Source organism: Plectropomus leopardus, chromosome 23 (genome assembly GCF_026936395.1).
Source record: "Plectropomus leopardus strain MGB_pleo_1.0 chromosome 23, ASM2693639v1, whole genome shotgun sequence".
Lineage (NCBI taxonomy): Eukaryota > Metazoa > Chordata > Actinopteri > Perciformes > Serranidae > Plectropomus > Plectropomus leopardus.
Window position 1 is genome coordinate 4,583,017 of NC_142198.1, and position 27,531 is coordinate 4,610,547.

The following is a 27,531-nucleotide window of genomic DNA, read 5'->3' on the forward strand; positions in this document are numbered from 1 at the left end:
CGCCTACTCTGTTATGAATTTCCCAATATTGACGTGAATTTATTAGAAGGGGGTTTCACAATATCGACTTTTGTAGTTCGTGACAGCGTCGACTCATTCCTTTGAGCAGCTGTGTGTCATCTGTGTCAGGGCTGGAACAGGATATTATGTGTCCTAAAGGTATGACTGGAATAAAAAAGTGTCCTACTGCAGACCCATAGGTCACCCAGTTGAGAATATTTAGGCACACAGGCCTGATGATTGTGATATCATCAAAAACTCCAGTCTTCATCAAAGCAGCTCAAGGCAGTTCAGGTCTTTAAGATGATCAAACAGAATGGAAAGGAAAAGCTCAAAGAAAATTAAGAATGATGATGATAAATTTCTAAGAGTTAAGTCTCACTTCTCCTTAGTTTGACATGAAACAAGAAGAACAAGCAGACAATTTCTTAAGTAATTCTAGCCGGAAGAGGAAGTTTCGAAAATGATTTAAAATTGCTTAATTTTTGCAGATCTTGTGGCTTTTTCAAGAACAGTCAAAGAACTGCATTTCTGAAAAATGACTGATGCTACAGAGCTGGTTTCTGTTGCGTTGATATACAATAATATCACATTCACAGCATCGGTTCAAGTCTCACTGCTCAGATTCCAGGTTTATTATACAGCGTAAGGTAGATTTAAGAATTTTTCAATACTTTTTTAATGGCACCCAAAATTAATTCCGACCAGCTCAAAAACTTCCAAAAATAAAGAACAAGTTTCCAAAATGTTTTCTCTGACATAAAACATGGCTTTTAATGTCCAGTTAAGAAGAAGAAGAAGATATCACGTATCTCTGGGCAGTCTTGTGTTTCTCAATCTGCATGTGAGATTCCACTGTGTGGATTCCCATCATGGCAACATTTAGGAACAGGAATTTATTAAATCATGTGACTAAAATTTTTTTTTTTTTTTTTTTTTATGATGCAAGGTCAGAAGGTAATTTTAATGCCAATAAAGGCCTTATTTTTTAGATTTATTTATTTTTTAAAATTAGATCTGGCATGTTTTTTATCTATTAACTTTTTTTTTAAAAATTGTGTTGTTTTTTTTTTTACAGATTTACACAGTGCGAATACACAACACATACCTATTTTCACATTAAAATTGAATGCATTTGACATACAAGGCAAACAAGACAAAACAGGACCAGGTATAAAACACAGACTGCACAAGACCAAACAGACAAGACAAGCAAAACTGGACTTCAATGCCTTTTAAGACTTTGTAAGGATCCACAAAAGCTCTGTTATTGAGGCCCCTGTCTCCGACTTTGCATCCAAAATGACTGGGATAAAAATGTCCAGTATATTTTAGAGTGGATTTCTTTTTGTGTGATTTACAGAATGAATGGACTGGCAGATTGAGGGGAGGCTCTGTCGGCTTTATGCATCATGAATTTTACTGTTGAAAAACTAAGAAAAGTTTAAGAACCTATTGCACTACTGTGTCATAAATCTCCACAATCCCTGCTGCCCGGGACAAGCTGCTTCTATGTAGGTGTCCTTGAGAAGTGTACAAAGTCGGCAGAGAAGACATGAAATTAATTATGGTGTCACACTATGGTGAAGGGCATGTGTGAGGGAGCTGCATAATTGGTTATCTGATGCAATCCTGGTGTAACCCCACTACTGTTGTTCCATACAGCGAGAAGTCTGCACTATTTAGCATAAAGCACTCTCACTGGTTACATGTGAGAGGGAAGCATTATGAGTCCAACGCAGGAAAAAATAAAAAATGACCGTTAAATTGTATTTTTCATTAAATAAAACATCTGACATGATGTCACAGCTATTTAAAGAGCACGAGCCGCTGTTATAAATTAGAAACACGTGCTTTTTCTACGTATATTCGTTAAATATGGCTGACGCGCGCGCTATCTTACCCGGACTATCTCGTTTTTGTTTCTAAATTCGTCACATAGTGTGATAAATATTATATTTTTATGTGAAATCGAAGCTCTGACAGTCTCCATTTTGGCTCTGTGGATGCTGTTTTAGCGTCGAGCGTCAAGTTACTTCAATTGAAACAAGACTTCCGGGAGAGCAGTATCAAAATAAAAGTAGCTCACATAAGCAGCGATAGAGACTTTGCTGGGGGACTTCTCCTGCCAGTGGCGTTTTTAGACATTTAAGTATGTAGGCCTACATATATTATTAAACAAAAATCTAAATCAAATACGCTAAAATCAACAAAATGAGAAATCTTATTTGAAATTATAGCCTACATTTGATTTATGACCCAGGTACCCAGGTGCTCTCAGTATTCACATATGTTACTGGTGAAAAGTATATGTTTTATAATTATAAAATTCAAACTATTTGCAATTTATATCATGAATACCTATGTTTCAAATAACTTTAGATAGATTGAGAGTAATTCTGTAAATCTGTGACTGGTTTGATTATTATTTTTTTTTTTTTAAAAAGACTTTTGATAATAATGATATTAATTTGAAAAAAAGTTAAATCTCAACCTACATTTTACATTCACAAATGTGAATATACACATACTAGAACTGAAAATAGAAACAAATTATTTAATCACTACATGGACTGAAAAATAGTAAAGCCATGAATTTGTGTAGCATTGTTCTTTTTTTATGATGCCCCTTTGTATGTACTTTTATTTAATTAATTAATTTTTGATTTCTTTTCAAATTGTGTAGCTATCTTTGACTAAAATAATCGCACGGATTAAATGTGGTACAAAAAAAATAAAAGATTCACTCTTTTATTTGTTTCAACTCCACCTCTGTACTTCCTGTTACACGCCCGCTAACGTGACTCATCGCCTCCTCGTCGTGCAGCGACAGCACCCTCTAGCGGCCGGCCCCGGTAGCGCCAACATGTCGGCTCAGACTGGTCCTGATGCTGCGAGGATGCTGCGAGCAGCCGATATGAGAGGATAGATGTATGTAAAGTGAGCCAGGCCCGACATATCCTGGCGCAGTCTCTGTGGCGCAATGGAATAGCGCGCTGGACTTCTAATCCAGAGGCTCCGGGTTCGAGTCCCGGCAGAGATGAGTCACTCTGTATGCCGTGATGGCAGACCTGTGGTCATTTTTTCACAGATTGAAAATGATGTTTTGGTCGCAAATTATTATGATGGAGCAGTCGGTCTTCACTGTGGGAGCCAGATTGTGAGCTGCAGTGGAAACACTGAAACACTGTCCCATCACTCCTCTGCTGTCCATGCTGAGCATCACGTGCTGTACTCTAGTAAATTTGATCTAATAGTTAAAAAAACAAAAAACAAATATAGATTTAATCCATATTAAATTAGGTTTACTCATATGAGCGTACTTGTTCTATACTGATATCACTGTTTCTATGTTTCTTGACAATTTGTTCTTTTATTATTCTTATATATTAAATGTGTTTACAGATTATAATTTAAAGCACTTTTTCCAAGTCTTGTTTGCCTTTTTAGTTTGTTTGTTTCTTCTTTTGTCTTTCTTTAAAAAAAAAATCATTTTACGAAACAAATTTCTAGGTAATTATTTTGTACATTTTTAAATGAATCTTTTGTTTAAATTAAATTATTTTCTTGATTGAAGAAATTTAACACTGCTAAATTTGTTTTTATTATTATTATTTTTTGCCTAATGGCAATTAACCCTTTAAAATTTGTGCTGCTCACACAATGCCTCACACAAGTATTTAAACCTTTGAGCCCATATTGGTGCAATTTCTTTCATAAATAAGAAGAAAAGGGCAATCAACAACTTAATAGGAAATGTTCCACACTTTGCAGAAATTAGTAAATGTAAAAAAATTAAAAATTAGAAATAAAAATAAAAACTAGATAAAAAATGTTTAGAGAAAAAAAAACAAACTACAGAAAAATGTTTAGGGAAAATGCCTATAGAAAAAAGAAAAAAAGGCAATATGTCTTGGGACAAAGAAAAAAAGCTAAGGGAAAACTATATTTCTAATCATAATTACATATTTAAAATCACTTTACAGATTATAATTTTTAAGCATTTTTCCCAAGTCTTGTTTGCCTTGTTAGTTTATTTATTTCTTTTTTTGTCATTCTGTTTTATCATTTGAAAAAAAAGTAATTTTTTGTACTTTAAAAACATTTATTTATTTATTCATGTATTTACAAATTTCTTGCATTTTTCCCCATATTTTGTAATTTCTTCTCTCGTCACTTATTTAAAGGGTTAATGGTACTGCAACATAACCTCTCTCTCTCACACACATACAAAGACATCATAGAGCATTTTGACTATCCTTTTTTTTAAAAAAATTATTTATTTTTTTAATCTGATTTTTTAAATGTAATTACTTTTATATACGTATTTACAGCCCCTCTAATATATTTCTTTCAGTCGGTTAAGGTAGATATATTTTTTTTATTATTATAAAAAGGTGAACATTTCAGGTTAGAATCCATTGCATCACTCACCACGATTTCAGCTAAATGTGCGTGCGCACGGGGGTCGTCCCGGGTCGGGGCCACCAGGGGGCGCTGCTGCATCAGTGTGTAAACGTGTGAGGCGGGAGAAAGCGGCTCCGCGTGCAGAGCTGCTGAGAGGTGACAGACAATATCATGAAGAAACATCCCCAAAATCTGTAGCCCGCATTATGTGACAGACATGACGACACGCTCTGCTTATTCACCACGTGTGACGTCATCATGTGTGACATCACTGCCTCATCACGACAAATAGTCCGTATTATTCTTAGAAGTAACAATGTGAGTATGTTGTTTCCAATAACTCCCTACTAACAGAAAACAATGTCTCCTATGATATATTTTAACTGTACAGTGCTCTGATATTATGTTATTAATATCAGTTATTATAATATCATTACAGTATATTTATATTTCAAGTGTGACATCATCTAAAAAAATGACAATATTAAGGTAAAATAAAATAAATAAATTAATAAAAATCTAAGGGCACACAGTGAACAAGAGAAAACAAACAGCCCGACGACGGCAAATGTGTCAGAATGATTATGCCCCTCTAAGCTGGTTTATTTATTTATTTTTTTATATTTCATAATGTATTTTTGCCGGTGTTGGCCTGAGAGCTCCAGAGGGAGAGAGAGAAAAGGGGGCAGTGCTGAGGTGCTGCTGACGTGAGAGAGAGAGAGAGACAGAGAGAGGAATGCCCCGTGAATGAGAACAGGACGTCAAGTCAGAGAAATTACGAAGAGGACAACACCGGAAGTCGAGTGTGGTCACATTAGGGGAACTTTTAACTTTTATCATATTTTTAAAGGAACCTCAAAACAAATCTGTGCAAATTGGCTTGATTTCTGTCAAAAGCATGGGAAATTAGCCATAAAAGAAAATAGACTGAAAATTAGCAATATTAAAAGAAATACATACACAGCAAAAAAAAGTTGAAAAAAGTAAAAAAACAACCCCCCCAAATAAAACAAGAAAATGACCATAAGAAAATGCTTATATATAAATAATAATAATAACAATAATAATAATAATAATAATAATAATAATAATAATAATAATAATAATAATAATAATAATACACATTACACTACATTTATAATCCTATATATATATTATATATAGATATAGATAGATAGATAGATAGATAGATATGATTATAAATGTCATTTTTTAAGACTTTTTACCCCTTTTTTTGCATAATATCTAATTAATTATGCCATGTCATTTCCTTATCACTTGTTAATAATTTAATTATAATAATAATTATTATATAATTATTCTGCAAATAGCGAGGTCGGGGCTAAGCCCCAGTATCCCTAACCCTTAGAAACGCCCCTGCTTTCACCTATGTGGGGCTGCTGCAACTTGATTTCCCTCTTGCTAAAGATTAGAAAGGACAGCAAACGTAGAAAGGTTGAAAACAGACAACTCATTTATTATTTATACTGAGAAATATTATGGATATTTAGGGTTTTTTTGTAAAAGAGGCCTGGGGCAAAGTAACTTAAGTATCCCTGAAGAACATACTCTCCACAGATGTCATCAATATTTGAAGTAGATGGTTTCAGGGCAGAGCATACAGGCTTTTATTTGAAAGGAAATGTATATATATATATATATATATATATATATATATATATATATATATATATATATATATATATATATATACATATATATGAATTAAGAAAACGTAAATTCTTTTAGAAAGTGGCACTCACAAGTTGTGGAAGGATGTAGACTGTGATGGATCTTCCTGTAGGAGATAGTCTAAAAAGATTTAATGCTTACAGTCGTCGTACACACGAGTGCCATCTCCATCATGCTCATCAGTGACCGATCATCACTGTCAGAACATGTTAGAACATTTACAGATACATCATGGACTCTGTCGGGGCCTCCTTCTCCTCCCAAAGCCCGCCTCCTGCTGCTCCTCCTGCACACACCTCCCTGATCACTCTCGAGCCAGCACCTGCCAGGCTGTCAGCCAATCAGCTGCCGGCATGCTCCTCCTGCCACACCTGTTACTTGCTGGCTCATTTAGCCTTAAACCAGTCAGTCTGTCTTTGTTATCAGTCACATGGTAGTTTGCTCTCCAGCCTGCTTCATAACTCGTCTATAGGTATGTATTGCATCTTGGATTTTGACCTATGACCTCTTACCAGTTTTAAACCTCACCTGATGTCACTGTATCCCTGCCTGAGTGTTTGGGTTTTTAGTTTTTGGCCTCTGCCCTGTGATTCTACCTGTGGGAGTTCTCTGATTTGTAACAGGGTACGGAGGATCGGAGTGTAATTGGAGAGTGTTAAAGTGAGGGAAAATAAAATAGCAAAAGCCATTTGGGACTCGTACGAAAAACAAACAAACAACACAACATTTGCAAGACTTTTAATGTCATTGATTTCTCTACAAGTCTTTAATATTTTTTTTATTTCTATCATTGGGGATGGCTGTGAGGGGTTGCTGGGGGAAGCTTACTTAGGGCCCAAAATGTATTAGGTCCAGCACTGTTTTCAGAGGACATTGAAGTAAATGAAACTTCTTGAACACACTGTAATCTGGGCCTTGAAGAAATTATACTATTAATATTAATACTACATTTATTGACAATATTGGCCAATTCATATTTATTGATTTCAATAGCCTAGCTCAGGGATACTCAACTTGCTTTGCTTGAGGGCCGCATTTGCAAAATGTCAAGAGGCCAGGGGCCAATCGCAGCAGCCGCATACATGTTTGTAGTATTTCAGGACATTTTTGGGGTGTTTTTGCCTTTAATTGATAGGACAGTTTAAGTGTGAAAGGGGGAGGCAGAGGAGGTGACATGTAGCAAAGGGCCAAGGCGGGAATTGAACCCATGGCTGCTGTGGCAAGGACAGAGCCTGCTCTATCCACTGAGCCACCAGGCACCACATATATAGGATTTTAAGACATTTCTTGGACTTAAGGTGGTTTGTATGATTTTGGGATTTTAGTACTGTTTAGGATTTAGGACATTCTTAGGATTTTGGGGCGTTTCTTGGATTTCAGGAAGAGTATCGGATTTAAGAACATTTCTAGGATTTTAGGATATTTCAAGGAATTTAGGGTGTATATAGGATTTTAGAACATTTTTAGGAATTTTGGACATTTCTAAGATTGCAGATTTCAGGACATTTCCAATATTTTAGGACGTGTCTAGGATTTTAGGATGTTTGTAGGATTTTAGGACATTAGGGGCTTTGGTAGGACCCCTGTTGGGAGGTGTGGGGGTCCTCCACAGGCACATTTTTGATAAACAAGCTCTATTTTAATGCTGTTTCAACACTCTGGCACCTTATGTATACTAAAAGTTAAAAAACAATTCCCGGTGTGAATTATTTTATTTTTATTATGATGTTTTTGCCCCCGGTTCATATAGTATCACGGGACTAGAGCCAGTGTGTATTTTATTTTGAAGGGAGTGAGCGTAGGTTTCCGGTGTGGCTGCTGCTAGCTTCCCGCCTCAGTGTAGAGTAGAAAACGGACTGTCGCTGGAGAGCAAAGAAGAGGAGAGAGGTGAAAAAAAGGAGTGAAATGTTGTAAAAGCTGAACAAGTCCGACCCGAGTCAGGGGACAAACGCGGAGGGACGACGCAGGAGGATTATTCTTCTTTGTCTCATTACTATTAAAGTCAGTAAACTCCCGCTTTTTGATGCTGTCCTCACGGAGGTTTGAGCCAATAACGGACTTATTGGTCGGCTGAACCATGCAGAGGCTGCTGCTCCTGAGTTTGGTGTTGAGTTTTCAAACTGGTAAGTCTGCATTTTCTCTCTTTTTTTATCACATAACACGCAGCGAATCGTCTTTAAAATGTGCCTTTGACACAGACAGAGCCGCTGTGTGCGCATTCCTTCAGAAGTGTGTCGAAAAAGAGAAAGCCATATAACGCGATTTCACAGCATTCCCATATGAACCGCAGCAATGGATCACCTTAGGCGTGTGTGTGCGCGTGTGCGTGCACGTGCAGCTACGTGTGAGCGCGCGCGTGTGTCTGCGTGTCCGCACCGCAGCAATGGATCACCACACTTTTTTTTTTCTTTCTTTTTTTTGGAAATGTTCATTGTCGCGCGCGCCTCTGTACGAGTACATGACTGCGCGCGTGCGTGACTGGTGCATGCATGCGCGCCCACCTTAATGGCTAAATGACCTTTTGCATATGACAAACCCCTCGGTGGCGTTATTCAGACGGGCCGTGGTGAGGCGCTGAGGACGTGACGGGAATGACAGTGATTGACCAGTGCTGCTCGTCATGCCAGGAGCACTTCCACGCGTCTGAATGGCTTGTCAGTCAATGAGACCAGCGCCAGCAGCCCCTGTAGTGAAAGATATGTAGCTCTGCTCCCTGCCTTAACCCCTTCACACACCACCCGCCTGTCCTTGTGTCCTACCTGAGTCTATTTTCACCCTCTCTGTGCAGCTCAGCAGCACAATGAGGCGTGTGCAGCATCAGCACCCATGCATCTGCTCCCCCCCCCCGTATACCTGTGGGGTGCCAGGTAGGCTATTGGTTTATGATAATCACAGTTGCTGGGAGACAGGAGGCTGGAGGAGGAGGAGGATGAGGAGTAGGAGGAGAGGATGCTTGTAATTTCTATAAGCTACCTGTTTGATCGAAGTATATCTGTGTGTCGTCGTACAGCAAACCTCCCTTTTTTTTTCTCCCTCCTATTGTCTACCTTGGCTGACCGGGAGCGTGCACGGCTTGCCTGGCCAGTCGACCACTCCATCATAGGTAGGGGGCGTGTTCGGAGAAAGGAAGGTATGGAAAGGGATGATGTCACCGTGTCTGCCAGGCTTTGTATCGCTCAGCATCCACCCATAATGTGTTGTTGAGGGTTCAGTCTATATACTGTAGGGAGCTGCTTTTCATCGACAAATCAGGCACTCCCAACATGATCGTCGCAACACACAAACACACACACTCACACACTCACACACACACACACACACACACACACACACACATACACACACCCTGGCTCTCAGTCAAACCCCTTCCTAACTGTCACATGCTGTTGCCCTGTTTGTCCACTCGTAAACCGCTCAGTCCACATGACTAGCTCGGCAACACTTGCAGATGTGCACAATCACGCGCACAGCCTATTTACATGTGTGTCCCATTGTCTGCTACAACTGTATGATCCATCATTACTCTCGAGCACAAAGACATTTACTCTCTGAGGCTTTCCTGAAGACAAGATTAGCAGCCTGCGAATGGGGCTGCATTTAAAATGGTGTAAAGTCTCAAATGTGGGTTCGAAAATATAAGCTATCGTCACAAAAGAGATAGGTTGGGAGACTCTTATCTCCTCATTAGATTAGTAAAACAGTATTTCACGGCCTGCAATTAGCACACATGTAATTGCCTACCAGTGCTAATGATTGGATGGTTATTAGTCGAGCAGCTAATTAAAGCGTTGGCGAATCAGAATGTTTTATTTTTTATTTAGATTCAGTGTATCTGTAGTAGCAACACTACCGGAGTGATCTCCAGCCTCATACCAACCTGATAATAAGTCCCGAGCAAGCGCCACCATTAATGCAGCTGTTAAATGTTACTGCATAATCAATCATCGCAAACACACGCCTTTAACTTCCTAATGAGCACCAGAGCCTTGAGGTTGCAGCAGTGCACCTACAACCTCCCGGAGCTCAAGTGCTGACTCGGACAAAGGCTCCAGCGCAGGTGTACCATTTGTCAGCCTCTGTCCTTTTGTGCGGATGGAGGCCATGAGCCGCTGCTGCTGCCCGTACTGTACGCTCGGGCCCCTGAATCACACAGCTGTGAATCATAGACCTCAGACGGATTCCTGTGTGAGAAAATATTCAGAGATTGGAAGACACATTTGAGGGGGCTTTTTCTACACCCAGAAAAAAAAAGGGTTGCTCAAGGGTTGTTTGATCAGCAAAGTTGTGCGTCTATGTGTAATGTTAATGACTCAAAGTGGGCTGTAATAGCTCAAATAACAATGAGGAATTAGGAAAGCCTCATAAAGAAGCCAGCGCGGCGCTAAAACACTCTGTTAAAAGTGCTGATTTACAGCATTTCATGCATTCTTGCCAGTAATTCTCTGTAACATTTTCATCTAAATACATTTTTTTCCACTCTCTACATCTGATTCATATACAGCGACTCTGGATTCTGGGCAAACAAATCCTTGGTCTCACAGCAAGTGACGTGTTTTATGTTTTCACAATAAATAAAAGAACAGTTAGTTCGACTTAATGCAGATCTGGAGAAATTTAAGCACTACTGTTGGTTACAAAAGGATCTGATAAGCACTAAAACTGCACTTGGGATAACTAGTTTCTGCTCTGATAATGTCTATAAGAGATTAAATATTAGCAGTAGTTGCCACTGGGCATGATAATAAAAAAGTGCCACCAAAAGAAAGTCAAACTTGTCAATCTTATCCAGTGAGGACCTCATGGATTATCACTTGTCAGAAGTGTTGTTAGGCCTTGGCTTTCGAGGCTTCAGCCCTGAATGTTTTATAAATAGCCATGGATCTAAATATATACCCATATATTTCCCACATTTTCATTTATTTATGGCAGCCTGCCATGACTAAAACATCTGCTCCCACGTATTGATTTTATATTTTTGGAACTGGATTGTTCATTAGGTGCGCTATTGGAATATATATACCGTTTGCTTATTGATTGCACCTCACGCAGACCGTACTCTGGGCACAGACGGAGCAGCAAAACACCAGGCATCCTGCCACGATGTAATCATTTGTGGCCACAAATAGATTTTCAATTTTTTGGAGCTGGATCGCTCATTAGGAGTGCTGTTAAATATTGTTAGGTTATTCGTGGCACCACAGTCTTAGAGCTCAGAGCGTATTCTGGGCACAGACGGAGCAGTAGAACTGTCAGGCGTATTGAAAGAGAAACTTGACTGTTCCTTTTGGGTCTTAAAGTATGCATTCACTTTCAGCATCTGCTCCTCTCATCCGTCGATCTGATCAAGTATCCGCCCTGCGACTAACAAACTGCTGCTGAGGAAAAAAAGAACTCATGGAGAGCTCAGCCTGTACCGTGTTCATAGTCCCCCTCCAAATTTAGAGAGGGGGCGCATAATGATACAAAGAGACACACACATTTAAAAGAAGCAAAACTAAACTAGACAAAAATTTGCCCTCCCACCCATCGTTAGCTACCGCCACACATACACTCTTATTCTGTTGGAAACACTAACTATGTCTCCGACTCTAGTCAATAAATTTTGTAATCATGGCCGTTTTTAATTATTCTGTTTTATGCAATAACTACTATTTTCATCATTGAAATTTAAATATTTTAGAAAAAAGGTTTTTAAGGCTAAATAAGGTTTCAGAAAGCATAAAACGTGTCAAAATAAAGTTTGTTCATCCAAAGAAATTCCCGAACCTCTCTCCAGCGGTCTGGGTTTAAGCCCCCAATGTCCTCAAATCCTAGAAATGCCCCTGTCACTTATAGATTTATATTTTAAGCTCCACGAACCTTTATAAAAGCATTCTGCCATGGTTTCAAGGCCAGCGAACCATTCTGCGGCGCTATACTGAACCCTTTCCCACTCAGAAATGCAGTGACATACGTAGTGAGGCAGAAGTCTGTTTTTAATTCAGATCCCAGCGAGCGAGATGTGGCTCCGAAGCATCCTACCGTTAATATGCGAATTCGGGTCATGTTTTTTTTTTTTTTGTATGGGATCTGAATGAAGCCTATTTACCGAAAAGCATCTCTAATTGACATCGGCCACTGAAAGCAATCACTGAACCAGTAGAACAGCTCAATCTGGGAATGGAGCCCGTAATGTTATAATGTACATCCACTCCTGTTGTTCCCCCCATTCAATCAACAAATTCTTGGCATTTCTGTCCCGGCGGGTGTTTGTCAACGTGTGACATGGTGATTGCTTCTCTCAGTTGATATGTTTGTTTAGGGCATTCCTCTGGACACGAGTGTCTTATAATGCCTTTTGAAGGGGCGTTTGGGGAAGAAGAAGCTGCCTGCTATCACAAAACCGAGTAAAAACCCAACAGGGGTGCAGAAGAATTTGTTCCGATAATTTATAATCAAACTTGTGGTCAGAGAGAAATCCAATCAAAAAAGTGTCGACATTTCCTTCACCACAACCACATGAACGCTCCTCAAGTGAAGCCCCAGGATTTAAAGGCCCCATAATCTGATTGTGTTTGACAGGCCGGGGGCATCCAAGTTATAAAAAGACTACGGGAAAAAAAAAACATCCCCTTAAAAATGTTTCTTTATGCAGAGTCCCCCGAGCAAGAGAGGAACACTTCATCACATCTGACTGAATCTATTGGCCTTGTTTTTCCCAAACTGCACGGCCACATTTCTGCAGCGAGGACCAATTTGGGGTGATGGAGAAACAGGGAGAGGTTGGGGGGGGGTTGTTTTGGGCGAGAAGTGACAAAGACGTGTAGCAGGCAGGTGGGTGAAGCTTGATGGAGAGTGATTAGACTTTTTTTTGTTTGTTTTAAAGGTGGTGATGTGGAAGGAGGGGGGTTAGTTTTGTAGTGTTTGAGGAGCGGTGCGCAGGGTGAAAAGAAAAAGCCGAGGAAAAGGAGAGAAGGACGGAGTAGGAGGAGGAGGAGGAGTGGTCGGGAGGCCAGCGGCGGAGAGAAAGGGACTATTACTCAGGCCTGACTGCTCCCTCAGTGGGGACAGTGAAGCCGCTCATTCAGACAGAATATGGTTGAGGCCAGTTCAAAGGCTACATTTGCGCTGGAATCTGGAGTGATTGAACCCACATCTGAGGTGCCAGGCGAGCTCTTCCCCTGCCCCCGTCCCCGCCGAGGTTAATTGGCATTAATCGGTGTTGCTGTTAACTTTCTTTTTTGCGTCTTTGGCTCCCTACACAAGCCTTTTTCTGCTTACCAAAGTTCTCTCTTTCTGTCCCCTCCTGGACTTCTTTTTTTTCTCCTCCTCCTCCTCCTCCTCCTCCTCCTCCCCCCCCCTACCATTACTTCTCTTTCCATCTACCCCTTTCTCTCTCTCCCTCGCTCTCTAATAAGTTCCAGATGTGGTTCTTGCATTCCTCTGGTCGGTGGAGAGAAAGACAAGAGGGAGGGGTGGTATGAGTGGGGTGGGTGGGGGATGGGGTAGGGGACAGGAGGAGAAGCACATGAATTAAAACAGGGAGCGCATGATGAGGAAGAGGAGCCCGTGTACTGTAACACACAGGAACGTGCGCTGGAAAACATGCACAAGCAGCGGGAGAATTGATGCATCTGTGTGTGTGTGTGTGTGTGTGTGTGTGTGTGTGTTCAAGGGGATGGGGGAGGGGGGATGTCGGTCCTGTAACCTCAAAAGTTTTGGGACATTCTCCTCCTCCTGCTCCCCCTCACTCCCTCCCCCTCCCTCCACAGGAATGTGGCTGACGCTGATGATGTCACTTCATTTCTCTGCTCTCCCAGTTTCTGCTCCTCTACAGGGACAGGGCCGAGAGAGAGGGATAGATTCAGCTTGCTCCATCCATCTTCCCTTTACGATAACAACATTAGGGTCAGCCGTCCAACTAAATCGGTTACCACGGTACGGCGACGCTCGCCGTCCCCTCGTCATGTCACATAACAGCCTGCAGGCTAAATCGTTGCCGACCATAAATAATGAGTGAGTCGTCTCTTAGTAGTAATAATCATCAATGGATTTGAAGTCCACTCATTAAAACCATTTTGTGCAGTTGCATTATTTTGTCAAAGACGGCTTCTGCCAACCTACCGTCCCCTCCAGTCTAATAACTTCAACTCAGTGTACCCGTGTTTTTAGTTTCAGAGTAGGCTTTACCTAGTTTACATTTTGACATGTCAAGATGTTGGAAGACATGCCTAAAAATATGTGAACCATAGGCATCAAAGCTGCAGTTGGTCACTTTTATAAAAATAACTTTTTGATGTATTTGCTGAAACTGTAACTTCATCCAGATAGTAGTACACAAGGCTGATAATCTGTGGAAAAAAACAGACACCTCTGCCTCCCTGTTGTGCTTCTAATGGCATTTGAAAGACGCTACTGTGGCTGCTGCAACCAATCAGAGCCACTGAGTCTCTAAAGCTGCTGTCAATTATATCAATCACTGTTCCTCCAACTTCAGTCAAATTGACAAACTAGGAAGCGCTAAACAAATATGAATAGGATTTTGTGACTGTGATGCCGATGATGTTTTCAGAAACATATTTTAGTGTATTGTTTAGCTGTCAATCATCTAAATCACTGCTTGTGAACTGAGGTCAACCTGTCAATCTCGGCAGCGCTGATCAAATATATAAATCAGGATTTAGGGACTATGTTGTCTATTTCTCGCCTCAAATGTTCTCAGAAAAATATTTTAGTGTACTGTTAAGCTGTAAAATGAGAACGTTTGTTCCAGCCAGTGGGCAATGCTTCGTTTTAGCTCGACTGTCTTCAACATGGCGGCTAGGTTATAAACAGTACACTAAAATACGTTCCTGAAAGCAATTGAGGAAAGAAATAGGCAATGCAGAAACAGAATCTCAGTAATATTTGTTTGGCGCTGCCTCATTAGTGCTAGGCATTACAAAAATGTGAATCAAAATTCTGTTACTGCAATACCATGTTGAAAACAGTGGAGTGAAAACTAAGTATCCCCCCACAAACCAGATCAAGCTTTTACAGCTGAGTAGTACACTAAAATATTTGTGTGAAAACATTTGAGGCGAGAAATAGGCATCGTGTTTCATATGTGATTAGACGATTAGTGCTGCCTAGTTTGACAATTTTACTGCAGTTCTTGAACAATGATTGACAGCTGCATTAGAGACTCCTTGGCTCGGTTTGGTTGTTTTTGTAATTCTTGCAAATGCCATTAGAAGCATTAGGAGGAGGCAGAAGAACATGATGATAAAAGATTATCTACAGCTTTAATATGCTGCTATAGTAGGCTCCACTCTTCTGGTTTCAGGCTCTCCACAAGATTTTGGAACCTGGCTGCAGGGATTTGCTCCCATTTAGACACAAGAGCATTAGTGAGGTCCAACACTGGGGTTTGAGTGATATCGCCTGCCTTGCAGTTGGCGCTCCAGGTCATCTCAAAGCTGCATGATGGGGTGCAAGCCAGTCATGTTCTTCCACAGCAAATTGGGAAAACCATTTCTTTCTCGAGGTGGCATTGTGTACGGGGGGCATTGTCCTGTTGGAACAGCAAAGGGCCAATCACAAATTGTTGCCGCAAAATTGCACACTATTAGGGCTGCACTTAACGATTATTTTTTCATCAGTTAATCTATCGATTATTTTTTCGATTAATCTATCAATTTCTTTTATTGATCTAACTATTATTTTTTTATTTCTCAGTTAATATAACAAAAACTTTTACTGAAAATAACATTTTAAAACTTGTCATACACTGCAGGGCAAAAAATAGCCCAGTCTTAACTGGTAATCTGTGTTTTACAGTCTGATATTAAAGTCTCTCCAAAATAAAATTAATGCAAGAGCTTGTTCCACTCAAGTAAAAGGAATGCAGTGCAATCTACATTTAGCAGTTCCACAGCAAAAAAATTAAACAATTTCAAAGTCACAAATTCACGTCACTTAACAAAACAAAACTCTTTGTTACAGTATCAAACCTCAAATCTAGCAGTCCAACAAACCATCTTAAAGTAAAATTAGTGCAATTTGAATAACGCTATAACTTTTCTCTAACAGAAATAATTCTAACTAGTACATTCTTATTGCATCAAAAATTCCAGCCTTAACTGGGCCCTAAGGCATATTGCTGCCTGCTAATATGAGTGCTGTATTTTCATATTTATAAGCACATATTCCACTCATTTATGAAGTCATGCAAGCTCCTGCACAGCTGACAACCCCATCCTGTAAATATTTAAAAATAAAATGCATTGTATCAGCAACTGGTGGCATTCTGTCCACAGAGACACAGTCAGAGGGCTTTTGTTTTGAAAGTGAAGCACGGAAATTGAGGTAAAACAAACATTTTTGTATTTCCTCATCTTTGTGAAAGAGAGAGACTTTCAACTGCAGTATAGTGGAATAGAGTCAACAAACGCAAGCGGCACGCGTAAAATAACGGCGAGCCACCGTTTCTCTAAATGTGCTGCAGCTGATGCGTAGCTCAGACGCGCCTCACAAGCGCTGCTCGGGCAGGCAGTGTGCACGCTCTAACTTGATACATGAGCACCGATACAAAAAACAACATGCCCGGCGCTGCTCACGCTCGAAGCACGTTATGTGAATTGACGTATTCACGTAATTAATTACGTCGACGCTTCGCCCCAACCCGACTAAAATGTCACTGTTTGAAGTTTCCCTTACTTGGAAGGGACTTAAAAAAACAAGCAGAGGCACAGCTAGATTTTTTTCTTAAGGGTGGCCAGTTGGAGTCATTGAAAATCTTAGGGTGGTACACCAAAGCCAAAAGCCATAACTGATTTTCAGAAATTCTGTTATGCCGTGGAAGTACAGAGGCTAGTTGAAAACTATGCTAATATGTGCAGTTAAAGAATTTTAGACTGACATACTTTTGGTTTCTTATTCTGCTGTTAATATTACTAATAATCTGATTTACATCAACTAATACATGTGCAGTTAACGTTATGATTTAATGTGTTATGTTTCTTTAAATGTTAGTTGATCTGTTGTTGTCCAGACACGCTGATTGTCCTTTTCCTAAAAAGGACAATTATTAAGCTTTATTGTGAAAGAGTGTATTGACTGTAAGGAACAAAACATTTAAGGAACAAGCCTTCTCAAGTTGGAGAAGACTTGTGGGTACCCATAGAACCTATTTTCATTCAGGTATATTGAGGTGAGAGTTCAAGGGACCCCTTTGAATATTGCTCTGCCAATTGTTCTCTTTCCAAAATTTAGCCTAAATTTGGAACGTTATCCAGTCCCCTTCCTGCCAAGTTAGCATGGCATGTTTGGTATTATTGGATGCATGTAATAATAAGCATGCCACAGCCTCTTAAAAACATTAATGTCGACAAGGCTTGGGCGGTATCCAACATTTCATACCTATATACCTTCCTGAAATTTCACCAGGGTGATCATACGCCTTTTGAATTTATCTTTCGCTCGGTCGTGGAAGACTGCAATAAGAACTCATCACAAAACACACATCATTCAAACTTGACAAACAAAATAAAACTCACCAAAACTTTCTTGGTTACTCTTGCTGGTAATCTAGTTAGTAAGCCCACTGCTCCAACAAACACTAGCTCCCAAAATAAAAATTTATCACGTTAGATGCAACAAACATGCCGTTATTCCCCACGGTCTCTCTCTGCCTGCTGGCCGCTGGCTGTTTTTTAACTTTCCATCCACCACTGTCGCAATGTCTTTCAGCTCAGCTACGTGCTCCACCAGTAGAGACTGGAGACTCTGGTGGTGCATGCAGTGCACTACATACAATGAGTTTAATCGAAAGAGGAGCGTGTGTATTCATGATGGTATTGACAAACATACCTTCTAAATACCCTCGTATACCGTAAGACTGTGATACCTCCCAAGCCTAATGTTGACCTTCAATTATTTTTGCATTAGGGAGCAAACATTGTTTCAGGGTGGCCAAAGCCCCCCCCCACCCACCCATAGGGGCGCCACTGACAACAGCCCCAGACCATGTATACGGACTTACGTGGCCATATAAAGTAGGCTGTATTATGGTCCTCATGTATTTTTCTAATATTAACCAAAGGCTTTAAAAGTCTAGAACACCCAGTCCAGATTTATTATCACTCAACTCACTTTGCTTTCCAGTCTTTTAGTGCGTTTGCCATCAACAAAGAAGCCCCCCCTTTGACGCGTCAGTATGGCGATATTGGCAAGGGGCTCTGTATGAATATTACTTTGCTCTAGGAGGTCAAGGCCTTGGGCTTTTATTGGATGGTTTGTGACAGATGACATTGCAAGAAGCTACAGTACATACCAATAAAATTAGATTACTCTGGATTGAATTAAAGCAGACCTTGGAGGAGGTGATTTATCGATGGGATGCCGCTTGTAAAACAGTCCTGCTAGATTCCATTACGATGCCGTACTGTATTGCGAGGTGGACCGCCACGGCAGACCATCTGAAAGCTGCCACAGCTGATGGTGCGGATGTTTACGCACCGCATCACGTGGCGCGTGGAGGCAGAGTGGCTTTAGGAATGGGTCGCTGCCCAAAATCAATGGGGAACCACTGCCTTGAATTATTGATTCATTATGATATCGATTGTTGAATTCTGTGGCGCTACAAGCTACTGCTGCAGAGAAGCAGCTTGATATGTATGTATCCCCTTGTTCTAGCTTATCCAGAGGACGGCTATTGTTAGTTCTGGTCACCCTTGGTTACAGCGGCGTATTCTTTGTCAGCCGCTCGGCATGTTGGCCGCACAAAGGCTCGTGGATTACCAGAGACGGGGTCGGCTTTCCAGCGCTTGAGCATATTCATGTGTCCGTAATGTGTCGGATGCCTCGTCCATGAATTATCATATTACCCACCACTGATCCTGGGGTTGCCATGGCCACTGTGTCTGTCATTGTGTCAGTGGTCCTCACTGGCTGTAGCTATGGTAACAATGTCTGAAACAGAGGTTTGGTACAAATAAAGCTCTTCAGAGGTGTATGAGAGGAGCCTCGGAGAATGGAGGGGCGGCACACACATTCATAGAAAACAAGTGCACACCTTGACAGAAGCATATCTCGTGGTTGTATCAAAATGGGCAGACAAAGCGCTGTAATTTTCCTCTCGCCATTTCCAAATAAACCTGTTTCCACAGCAACCATTTTGATAATAATGGAGGAGGGTTGGAGGGAAATAGATGCAGATAATGCTTGAAGGTGGAAAGGTAGCCCAAGAAGGGAATAAGGTGGTAGGCGGAGAGAAGAAGGAGGAGTGATCATTTCTTAAGTAGATGCCCGCCAGACAAAAGGAAGTGAATTCGGAATGAGAAGGGGGCAAGGCCACAAAAGATGAAGAAAGAGAAAGGTCGCCGACTGCTAGTAAGGGGGAGGATGGCAAGGTGAGGTGACAGAGGAAGGGAGCGAGCGGGTAGACAATGCGGCAAACAAAGAAAGGAGCCTTTTCTCTTTCTGGATCTTTCCCCCCTGATCTTCCCCCGGCTCCCGTCCCCACCTCCAGGAGTCACCTTTGTGTTTGAGTGACACTGTGTCAGCACACTCAGTGGGTCGCCTCCTTTCACTCTCCCCACTCCTCTCCATCTATTGCTCGTTCCTATAGCGCCATCGCCATGGTTACGGGTTATTATGTCCGTCCTGCCAGGCAGCCATGTTGTTGAGAGGAGGCAGGCACAGGTGGTAGAGTTCCCACAGCCAGATAAATAGACAGAGAGACTACATGTATGTGTAGTTTAGGGCTGAAATGAATGGTTGATTTATTGATGAGTAGACTGGCAGAACATTAATTGACCACAAATTTGATAAATTAATATTTGCTTTTATCCTTTGTCAAGCAGCATCTCTGAGAGTTTGGTGCTTTTCTTTGTTTTAGGGCTCGATGTTATGGAGAATATTAAATGTATTTTTGACCAAATACCTCAATATTGCAAAATATTACAAGGTTGATTGTTAGTGCTTTCACAAAATAATCTTCATAAAATCATAAAAATCATCAGTAGTTTGAATATAATGACCAGGATTTCCCCATGCATGTTTTCCACAGAATCTCTAAAATCAGAGGTTTTTGCAGGTCCTTGAACGCAGCACAGCAGGCGGAGCTCTCCATAAGTTTGTTTTTTCCTCAGTGGCAGTTTGTCTCTTGGGGGATGGATAATTGATCTGTCGATCCATTCAGAGCTGATTAGATCAATGAGAGGAGCAGTTTGTAAACAAAAGTAACTTTTAAAGCCTTAAGACACTTTCAATGCGCCTGATGTTCTGCTGTACTTTCTCTGCCCCAAGTGCGCTACATATAACCCAGTGATATAGGATGTTTGCACATGACGTCACATCGACGCGAATTCAGATTGGGAAAAATATAAGCTACTTTAGAGTAGCACAAAATGTAAGCACAAAAGCGAAAAGTTTAAAAAAACTCACAGAGACACGGCGGCAGATATGGATTAAAAACCTCCGTCTGGAGAAGCGAGTCAGACAACGCTCAGGGATGTCTTTCTATGTCACATCTTCAGCGTTGTTTCTGAACACCTCTGAGAATGGCTGACCTCTTAGAACAAGGTGGAAAATAGAAACTTAAGTTAGCCAGCTAGCACATATCCTGATTCTAGTACTGCATTCATCAATGTAAAGTTACTTTAGAGTTGTAATTGCAATATACAAAGACAGTGATTCTAAAGCACACATACTCACCCAGGCAAAAACAAGACGGCAGTCATTCAATGCTGCTTTTGATCCAATGTCTTTGACCCAGCCACAAACAAAATGGTTATAAGCCTCTAGACTCTTGTACGACATAATTTGGCTAGCCCTGTAGTATAGGTGTTGACGGATTATCGACCTGGCAGATTATAGGGGCCGATATTTGGCATTTGGCGATTATCTGTATTACGTTTTATTTTCATATTTGATGTTGATTGCCTCCATGCCAGGCAAATCAGTCAATCCGTAGGAAAAATCACTTTTCAGTAAAGTGTAGGGATCATATCCCATGTGTGTAGACATTTTCTAACAATACCTGCTTCATCGGGTCTCTTTAAAGCTTTAGTGTAGTTACTTTCTTCCATTCCCAACAATTTTCAAATGGTGTTTTTCACCTCCTGCCCCCCATCTGACTTTCACATGTCACAGGGATCACATGACCGTAATAGTGCTATAATAACCAGTCCAGCTCCAAAAATCAGATGATTTAGTTGTGGCGGACCGCCACAGATAAATTACTATGTGGGAAACCCTGCATTTGTCTAGCTATTTGTAGACATTTAAATGCAAAAAAAGTTACATATTATATCTTTAAAACCAGGAAAAGACTACACATATGATATCACCTTATACAAAATCTAAGACAATATATAGTCTGATACTGATATAATGTCAACATATTGTCCTGCCTTATTTTATACCATAGCACACTGCATCTTTGGCCTTTGGATGGTTTAACAAGGAACTTCACAGCCAAAATTTGTATGTTGGGGATGTAGATGGTAAATTGGCTGAAAAGGTACCACAATGGCCCCATTCCAGTTGCCCACATGCCCATTTTAGGCTCATACCCAACTGGTACCCAGGTAGTCCAAGCATAACCCATGTTCGGCCCACTTGGGTAAACTCATCCATGTGGGCAACTGGCATGGGGCCACCATGGACCCTGTGGATAATCCCATATAGGGCCCACTTATTGCCCATTCACAGGTGTCCTATATTGAAATGGCTTCAAAGAAAGTGTAATGGAAATGTTTCCACTACTTTTTTATTTTTTACATTCTTTTACATTTTGTCGGCTAGAGATGAATCAATAATGAAAAACGAACATTACTTACGTACATGTCTACATAAATTATACATCATGCATGCATTCATAAAAAATATGTAGGCATAGTGTTAAATAGTGCATGCATACAGTTACAATGTAGAGTAAGATCGTATTCGCCTTTATTGATCCCCAGAGGGGAAATTAAGCTGACAGAAATAGTACAGGTACATAGAGGAAGGTATAAATAAATAAATAATTAGAAGTCTATAGATTAAGAATAGAACAAAAATAGAAAATATAAAAGCGTACTTAGGCTCAAAACTACAAGGCAAGCAGTACATAAAGAGTACCCATGAGCACAATTGTACTTGAAATAATACAAGCAAGGTGACATAGTCTTGTGGTAAAGAGCAGGAAAGTGTAGTTAAGTATTGAAATTAACTATAAAAACTATAACAGTGGTCATAATGTAGTAGCCTATAGTAAAGGATAAATAAATATTTTTATGAATGAATGGATAATTTTATTTGTTACATGCATTCTGCAAAACACATTAATTCACACATTTTTTTTTTCCAATCAGGAACTGATAAAGGAATAGGCTGAAGTCCAAGGTTTATTTTTTCCTAAATCAAGCAAAGGATAACCCAGAACAACAGCAACACCAAAAGAAACCCACAATTAATGAATTAAAAACAAAACCTGTTACACTCTAAACTGCAGGGCTTTAATATTTCACACTATAATTAATCCTCAGTTATTATACATTGTAATTTGTGATCATTTTACATTTGAAGGCTTTTTTAAAACCTAAACAGAGAACACAATATCAACTCATTAGTGAGACTCCCAAAACTGAATGTGTGCAAGTGTGTGCAATATACAGTCAAAATACAAGGTGAAATTTAACTGTGTTTATTGTCTTTTTAAAAAGTAAAATAAAATAATACATTACAATCAACATTTACACCAATACACGCACAGATATGTACAGTAAAAAAAACAACAACAACAACAAAAAAGGTGAAATCTGTATTGTATAATAATGCATAGTGCTGTATTGCTTTAAATCCTCATAAATGCAGGTCAGCAGTTTAGGAGCTACAAACAAACATTTGTATTTTAAAGTTTTCTGAATTAAAAGGGAACTTTGAAAGAGAGGAGAACCGAAACTCTCGTACACACACACCGACTGATGCATCGATCCGTCAGCGCACACACTGACTGACATTTAAATGTATGGACAGTCAAAACAGGGAGGGCCAAGTCAGTGCCGCATGACTCCTATGGCTGCAACTTTGTCCCGAAACAATGATGTCATCCTCCTCCTCCATTCCACTTCACAGCTCTGTGTCTGTGGACCTCGCCGTCTCTTTGTCCCACTCCTATCCCTGCATCTCATTTCCACGCAGCCCCCTCCATAACACCAACACACTGGCCACACGCGGCGGCGATATGGAATTAGACAGATAACAAAATCAATTTGGAGCGGATTGACTAACAGTGAAGAGAGTGGGGGGGGGTAATGAGAGACCAGCGCGGCCGCCTGACTATTAATTGGATAGGTGGAGGGAGGATGAGGTCATTGAAAAATGTTTTTTTTTTTCAGGAAAATGGGTGTACCGAGCACTGGGGAGGATTTCATCAGACACACAGATGCACATACGCGTGTACGCTCACAGACTCGTACAGAAAACTTTTTTTTTTTGGGCAGTTACTTTCCACGTCAGCTGTTGCTATGGTGACGCAAGTCTGTGATCCAGCCGGAGCGCGGGATTGGCTGGAGAGGGAGCAAGGGAGAGGAAGGCAGGGGGGACTTTGTCGGAGGGGTACAGAGGGGTACGGGGGAGCAGACACAAAGATAATTAGATCGATGCATAACAATCCATACAAATGCCATTTGATTTAATGGCATCTCATTCAGTAACACTGAATGAAGCTTTCCCAGAAGTCTCTCTACTGCTGCATGGCATCACTTCCAGGACCGCTGTCCCATAGAGAGTAAAAGCTGGCTTTGACATTCACCGCCTAACGCCGGGGTGTGTGGCAAATTAAGGAACACAGGGCGTATGAGCAGCACACTTTCTAAAAATAGCTCCATGCATATACCCTTTCAGTAATTTCCAAATTGACGCTTCATTACTTTGCTATTAGAACACCGTGGCGTGGTGCAAGAGGTTCTCCCGGGCTAAATTGCCGCTGCGGTTCACACCACGGCGGCGTGTGGCCATGCTTTTTTGGTGAGTCACCCGGGCCAAGCTGTGCGTGCTCGCCTTCGGCTTTGTGTCTGCTTTGACAAGCCGAGGTTGGTGTCACAGTGTCTGCAGGGGCTGTTGTCCTAGGCCCCGGCTTAATCCTAATCCCTTTCCAAACTTTGACTAGGGCTGTGCTTAATCCCAGACTAAACTGAGGACCCACTCCCGACGGAGACGCTCCGCTCACTAGTCCGAGCCGTGGTGGAATCCATGTTCAGGAAACCGCTCGTACGTGTCGATTATATGTTTGGGGTTGTGGTTGTGTTTGTGACTGCGTTGATGGTTAGCCCATGTGGTGGAGGGTTAGGTCATCCGTTTTTGTTTGCGCGTCCATGTGGTCACGGTCGCGGCTCCGTGCGCCCGTGGTCTGCATATGGACAGGGTGCTCGGAGTCTCCCGGTTGGTATCTTGGGGATCAGTGACTCAAGGAAATCAGGACACACTCTAAATTTGTCACTGCAGCATAACCCACATAATGAAAGAATACAAGCTCCCTTTGCATATCCTGCCTTCGCTCTGGCTTGCTCTCGGCGCGTAGACTTCCTCCTTTAAATACACACTCACACACACTCATGTTGACAAGTGTTAACTGGGTAATATGGAAATCAGAAGGCGATGAGCACATGTTTAAATGAGTCAGTGTTTTCAGCGCTCAGCCTTTGCATGGGTGTTTTCAGTGCAGATTGTGTAGCCTCCGCTCAGGAGTGCTCGCTTTGGATTATGTTTGTGGTTTACTGAGGCAGTTGAGGGAATACCTCCAGCTAGCATATCTGAGGTAGTGGAGGAAAGGATTTGCTTGCCCTCAGGCTGCTGTCAAGGTTGCGGGGTAGTTTAAACCCAGCTAAACTCTCTTTACACCCATCTGAGAAAGGGCTTTTATAGATGGCATGAATCCACACTGTACATTCCAGTAATCAGCAGAAGACGGATGTGAGTTTCATCAAATTAGTGTGCAAACAGGAAATTAAAGCAAAAATCGATATTGCCCATAATTACCTTTTGTTCATAATATTATTTTTTTAAGTATTTCTGCTGATTGTACTTACCCACCTTAATTACCACTGCATCATTGCTACATGTGCTTGCCACAGTGGGCTCAAAACTTTACCAAATTTTTCAGAAAATCTTGACAAAATAATAAATACCTGATTGCAGAGTCCCTTTGGATTTGTCAAGAGAAAGAAAAGTGTCCTATATGTCTTAGAGATTTACATTGTTCCCACGGTCTTGATAAACCAGGAAAAGTAATGGAATTTTACAGTCTCATTTTCAAGCTTGGAAATGTCATAGTATTTGTAAAAATGACATGGATAACCTTATACGTAATGTTATATAGTAACAAATGTGTTAGTAAAAATCGTTGAAAAATATGTAAAAGTTATGGAATTAGTAAAAATCATTGAGAGTTTTGGAAAAAATAATGTTGTTTTAATAAAATTGTTATACTAATATATTGTAGATAACCTTTTATGTAATGTAACAATGTAGTAAATTTGTTAATAAAAATAATTTAAAGTTATAGAAAAGTTATACAATTAGTCTAAATCATTGAGAGTTTTGGAAAAGTCATGGAATTTTGTTGTTTGCAATACAATTGTTACAGTTATATGCCATCGACAACCTTATACGTAATGTAACATAGTAGAAGATTTGTTCGTAAAAATCATTGAAAGTTATGGAAAAGTTATGGAATTAGTAAAAATCATGGAGAGTTTCAGAAAAATCATAAAATTTTGTTGTTTGTAATGAAATTGTTACAGGTAAATACCATGGAAAACCTTCTATGTAATGTAACACAGCATATTCATTTTCTGTGGGTGTTGATGTACTGTAGCTCTAATATGCTAAGATGTGTGACAACGTTTTGTTCACCATCACGTACGTTTCATAATTTTCTTCTCGTATTCCGTCTCAGTATGCATGTATGTAGCCAGCTGTTTGAAAAAAGCCAGGCAAGTTTGGCAAGAATAAAAGTTATTACAGGTCCATAAAAAGTCATGGAAAAGTTTTGAGATTCGTCCATAACATTGTGTGGGAACCCTGTATACAGCTATATAATTTTATTTATTAATGTATTTTTATTTTAATGATTGTACAGTGTACACGTCCTCCCCATCACCAAATTGCAAAAAGACAAAGCTAGCAATTAGCTGGTGAGCATAGTGAAGCATTCAATGGCTACACTTTATTTTGGAAAGTCCACCTACATATAGTTTATAGAGTATTTGAAACATTTCAACAGCTAAGCTATATGTGACAAGTCATGAACATACCCACATATTATGTATATGTCAGAATAATTATGTTGATCTTGACCTATTACTCAAGATATGCGTCATAGACTGAGTGAAATGATTGTGCTAATATATGGTGAACTGTCACACATACACTGTAGATGAACATCTGTCAGCAAGCAAAACAGCTGAATTGTTGAATCTCAACAAATAAGCTGTTAAAATGTTAAAATGTTCTATAAACTTTCTGTCGGTTGGACTATCCAAACAAAATGAATCATAATTAACAGTGAAAAACAATAAACTGATCATATCACTGTTCTGTGTTTACATCTTTTTTGCCCCCTAAGTGCACAAATCCTGAAAAAATGCATAATAAAATGATCAGTCGTTATCTGACAGAATTGCCAGCTATTTGGGTAATCCATTAATTGTTAACATATTTTTCCAAGTCAGTCAGTGTAAAGTAAATATGTAAATATGTTTGAGTTTTGACTTGTTGGTTAAACAGGAAGACTGGCTCTTGGCCCAGAAAACACAATTTTGGGCCAGCTGAAGAGTCAAGCAAGTAGGAAACAGATATAGTTGAGCGCTGCAAATGCAAACACAGCCTTGTTGATAGCCCCTAGAGACTTAGTTTGAATTCCTAAGTGTTTCTCTAAGACTTTAAATGTTCATGGATAAATTGGCAACAGCGAAATGTCAAGCTTTTTTATTAAGAGTTGGACACTAAAAAACCAATGTAATCTGTTTCATCAGATTCTAAATCCATGCATGCATGATTGGTGCACGGAAGTATGTGACCAACTGAGCCCTACTCACTTCAAACCAATAAGAAGAGCACAAAGAAGAAAAAAGCTAATGCAGACATTTCTCTAAATTACCAAAAACATAAAATTAGCAGAATATTGCAAGTTTGTGTTGGAACCCATTGTTCATTGTAAGATGATTAAGAAAATCAGGGCCTTTAATTTTCACAAAATCGACACCAAGACGCATTAAAAGAAGTGCAACAAACGAACCAGTCAGAAATTTACTGATTTTGTATTGATTGCAGTAAGGGACTATACTTTGTGGTTTCTTATTTAAATACAAAGGGTTTAACAGTACATCATTGTGGATTGATATATCAGTTCAATAAACCACCATCCAGTATTATCAATGCAATGTGAAAACTGATACATATTGTCATCTTTTTTTTTTTTTA

The 27,531-nt window shown here is 40.2% G+C and overlaps 1 protein-coding gene and 1 non-coding gene across 3 annotated transcripts in view; both read left to right on the forward strand.

The window, feature by feature from the left end:
* The first annotated feature begins 2,969 nt into the window (after window positions 1-2,969).
* Window positions 2,970-3,043, forward strand: trnar-ucu (transfer RNA arginine (anticodon UCU)). Its single transcript has one exon. It is a non-coding gene; the product is annotated as a tRNA-Arg (tRNA).
* A 4,883-nt stretch (window positions 3,044-7,926) lies between these two features.
* Window positions 7,927-27,531, forward strand: part of kirrel1a (kirre like nephrin family adhesion molecule 1a) — a 51,362-nt gene continuing 31,757 nt past the window's right edge. For both annotated transcript variants that reach the window (XM_088073652.1, XM_042512235.2), the window contains exon 1: window positions 7,927-8,222. In XM_088073652.1, the coding sequence (XP_087929778.1) occupies window positions 8,177-8,222 (46 nt within the window). In that variant the 5' untranslated portion in view covers window positions 7,927-8,176. The remainder of the gene's footprint in view (window positions 8,223-27,531) is intronic.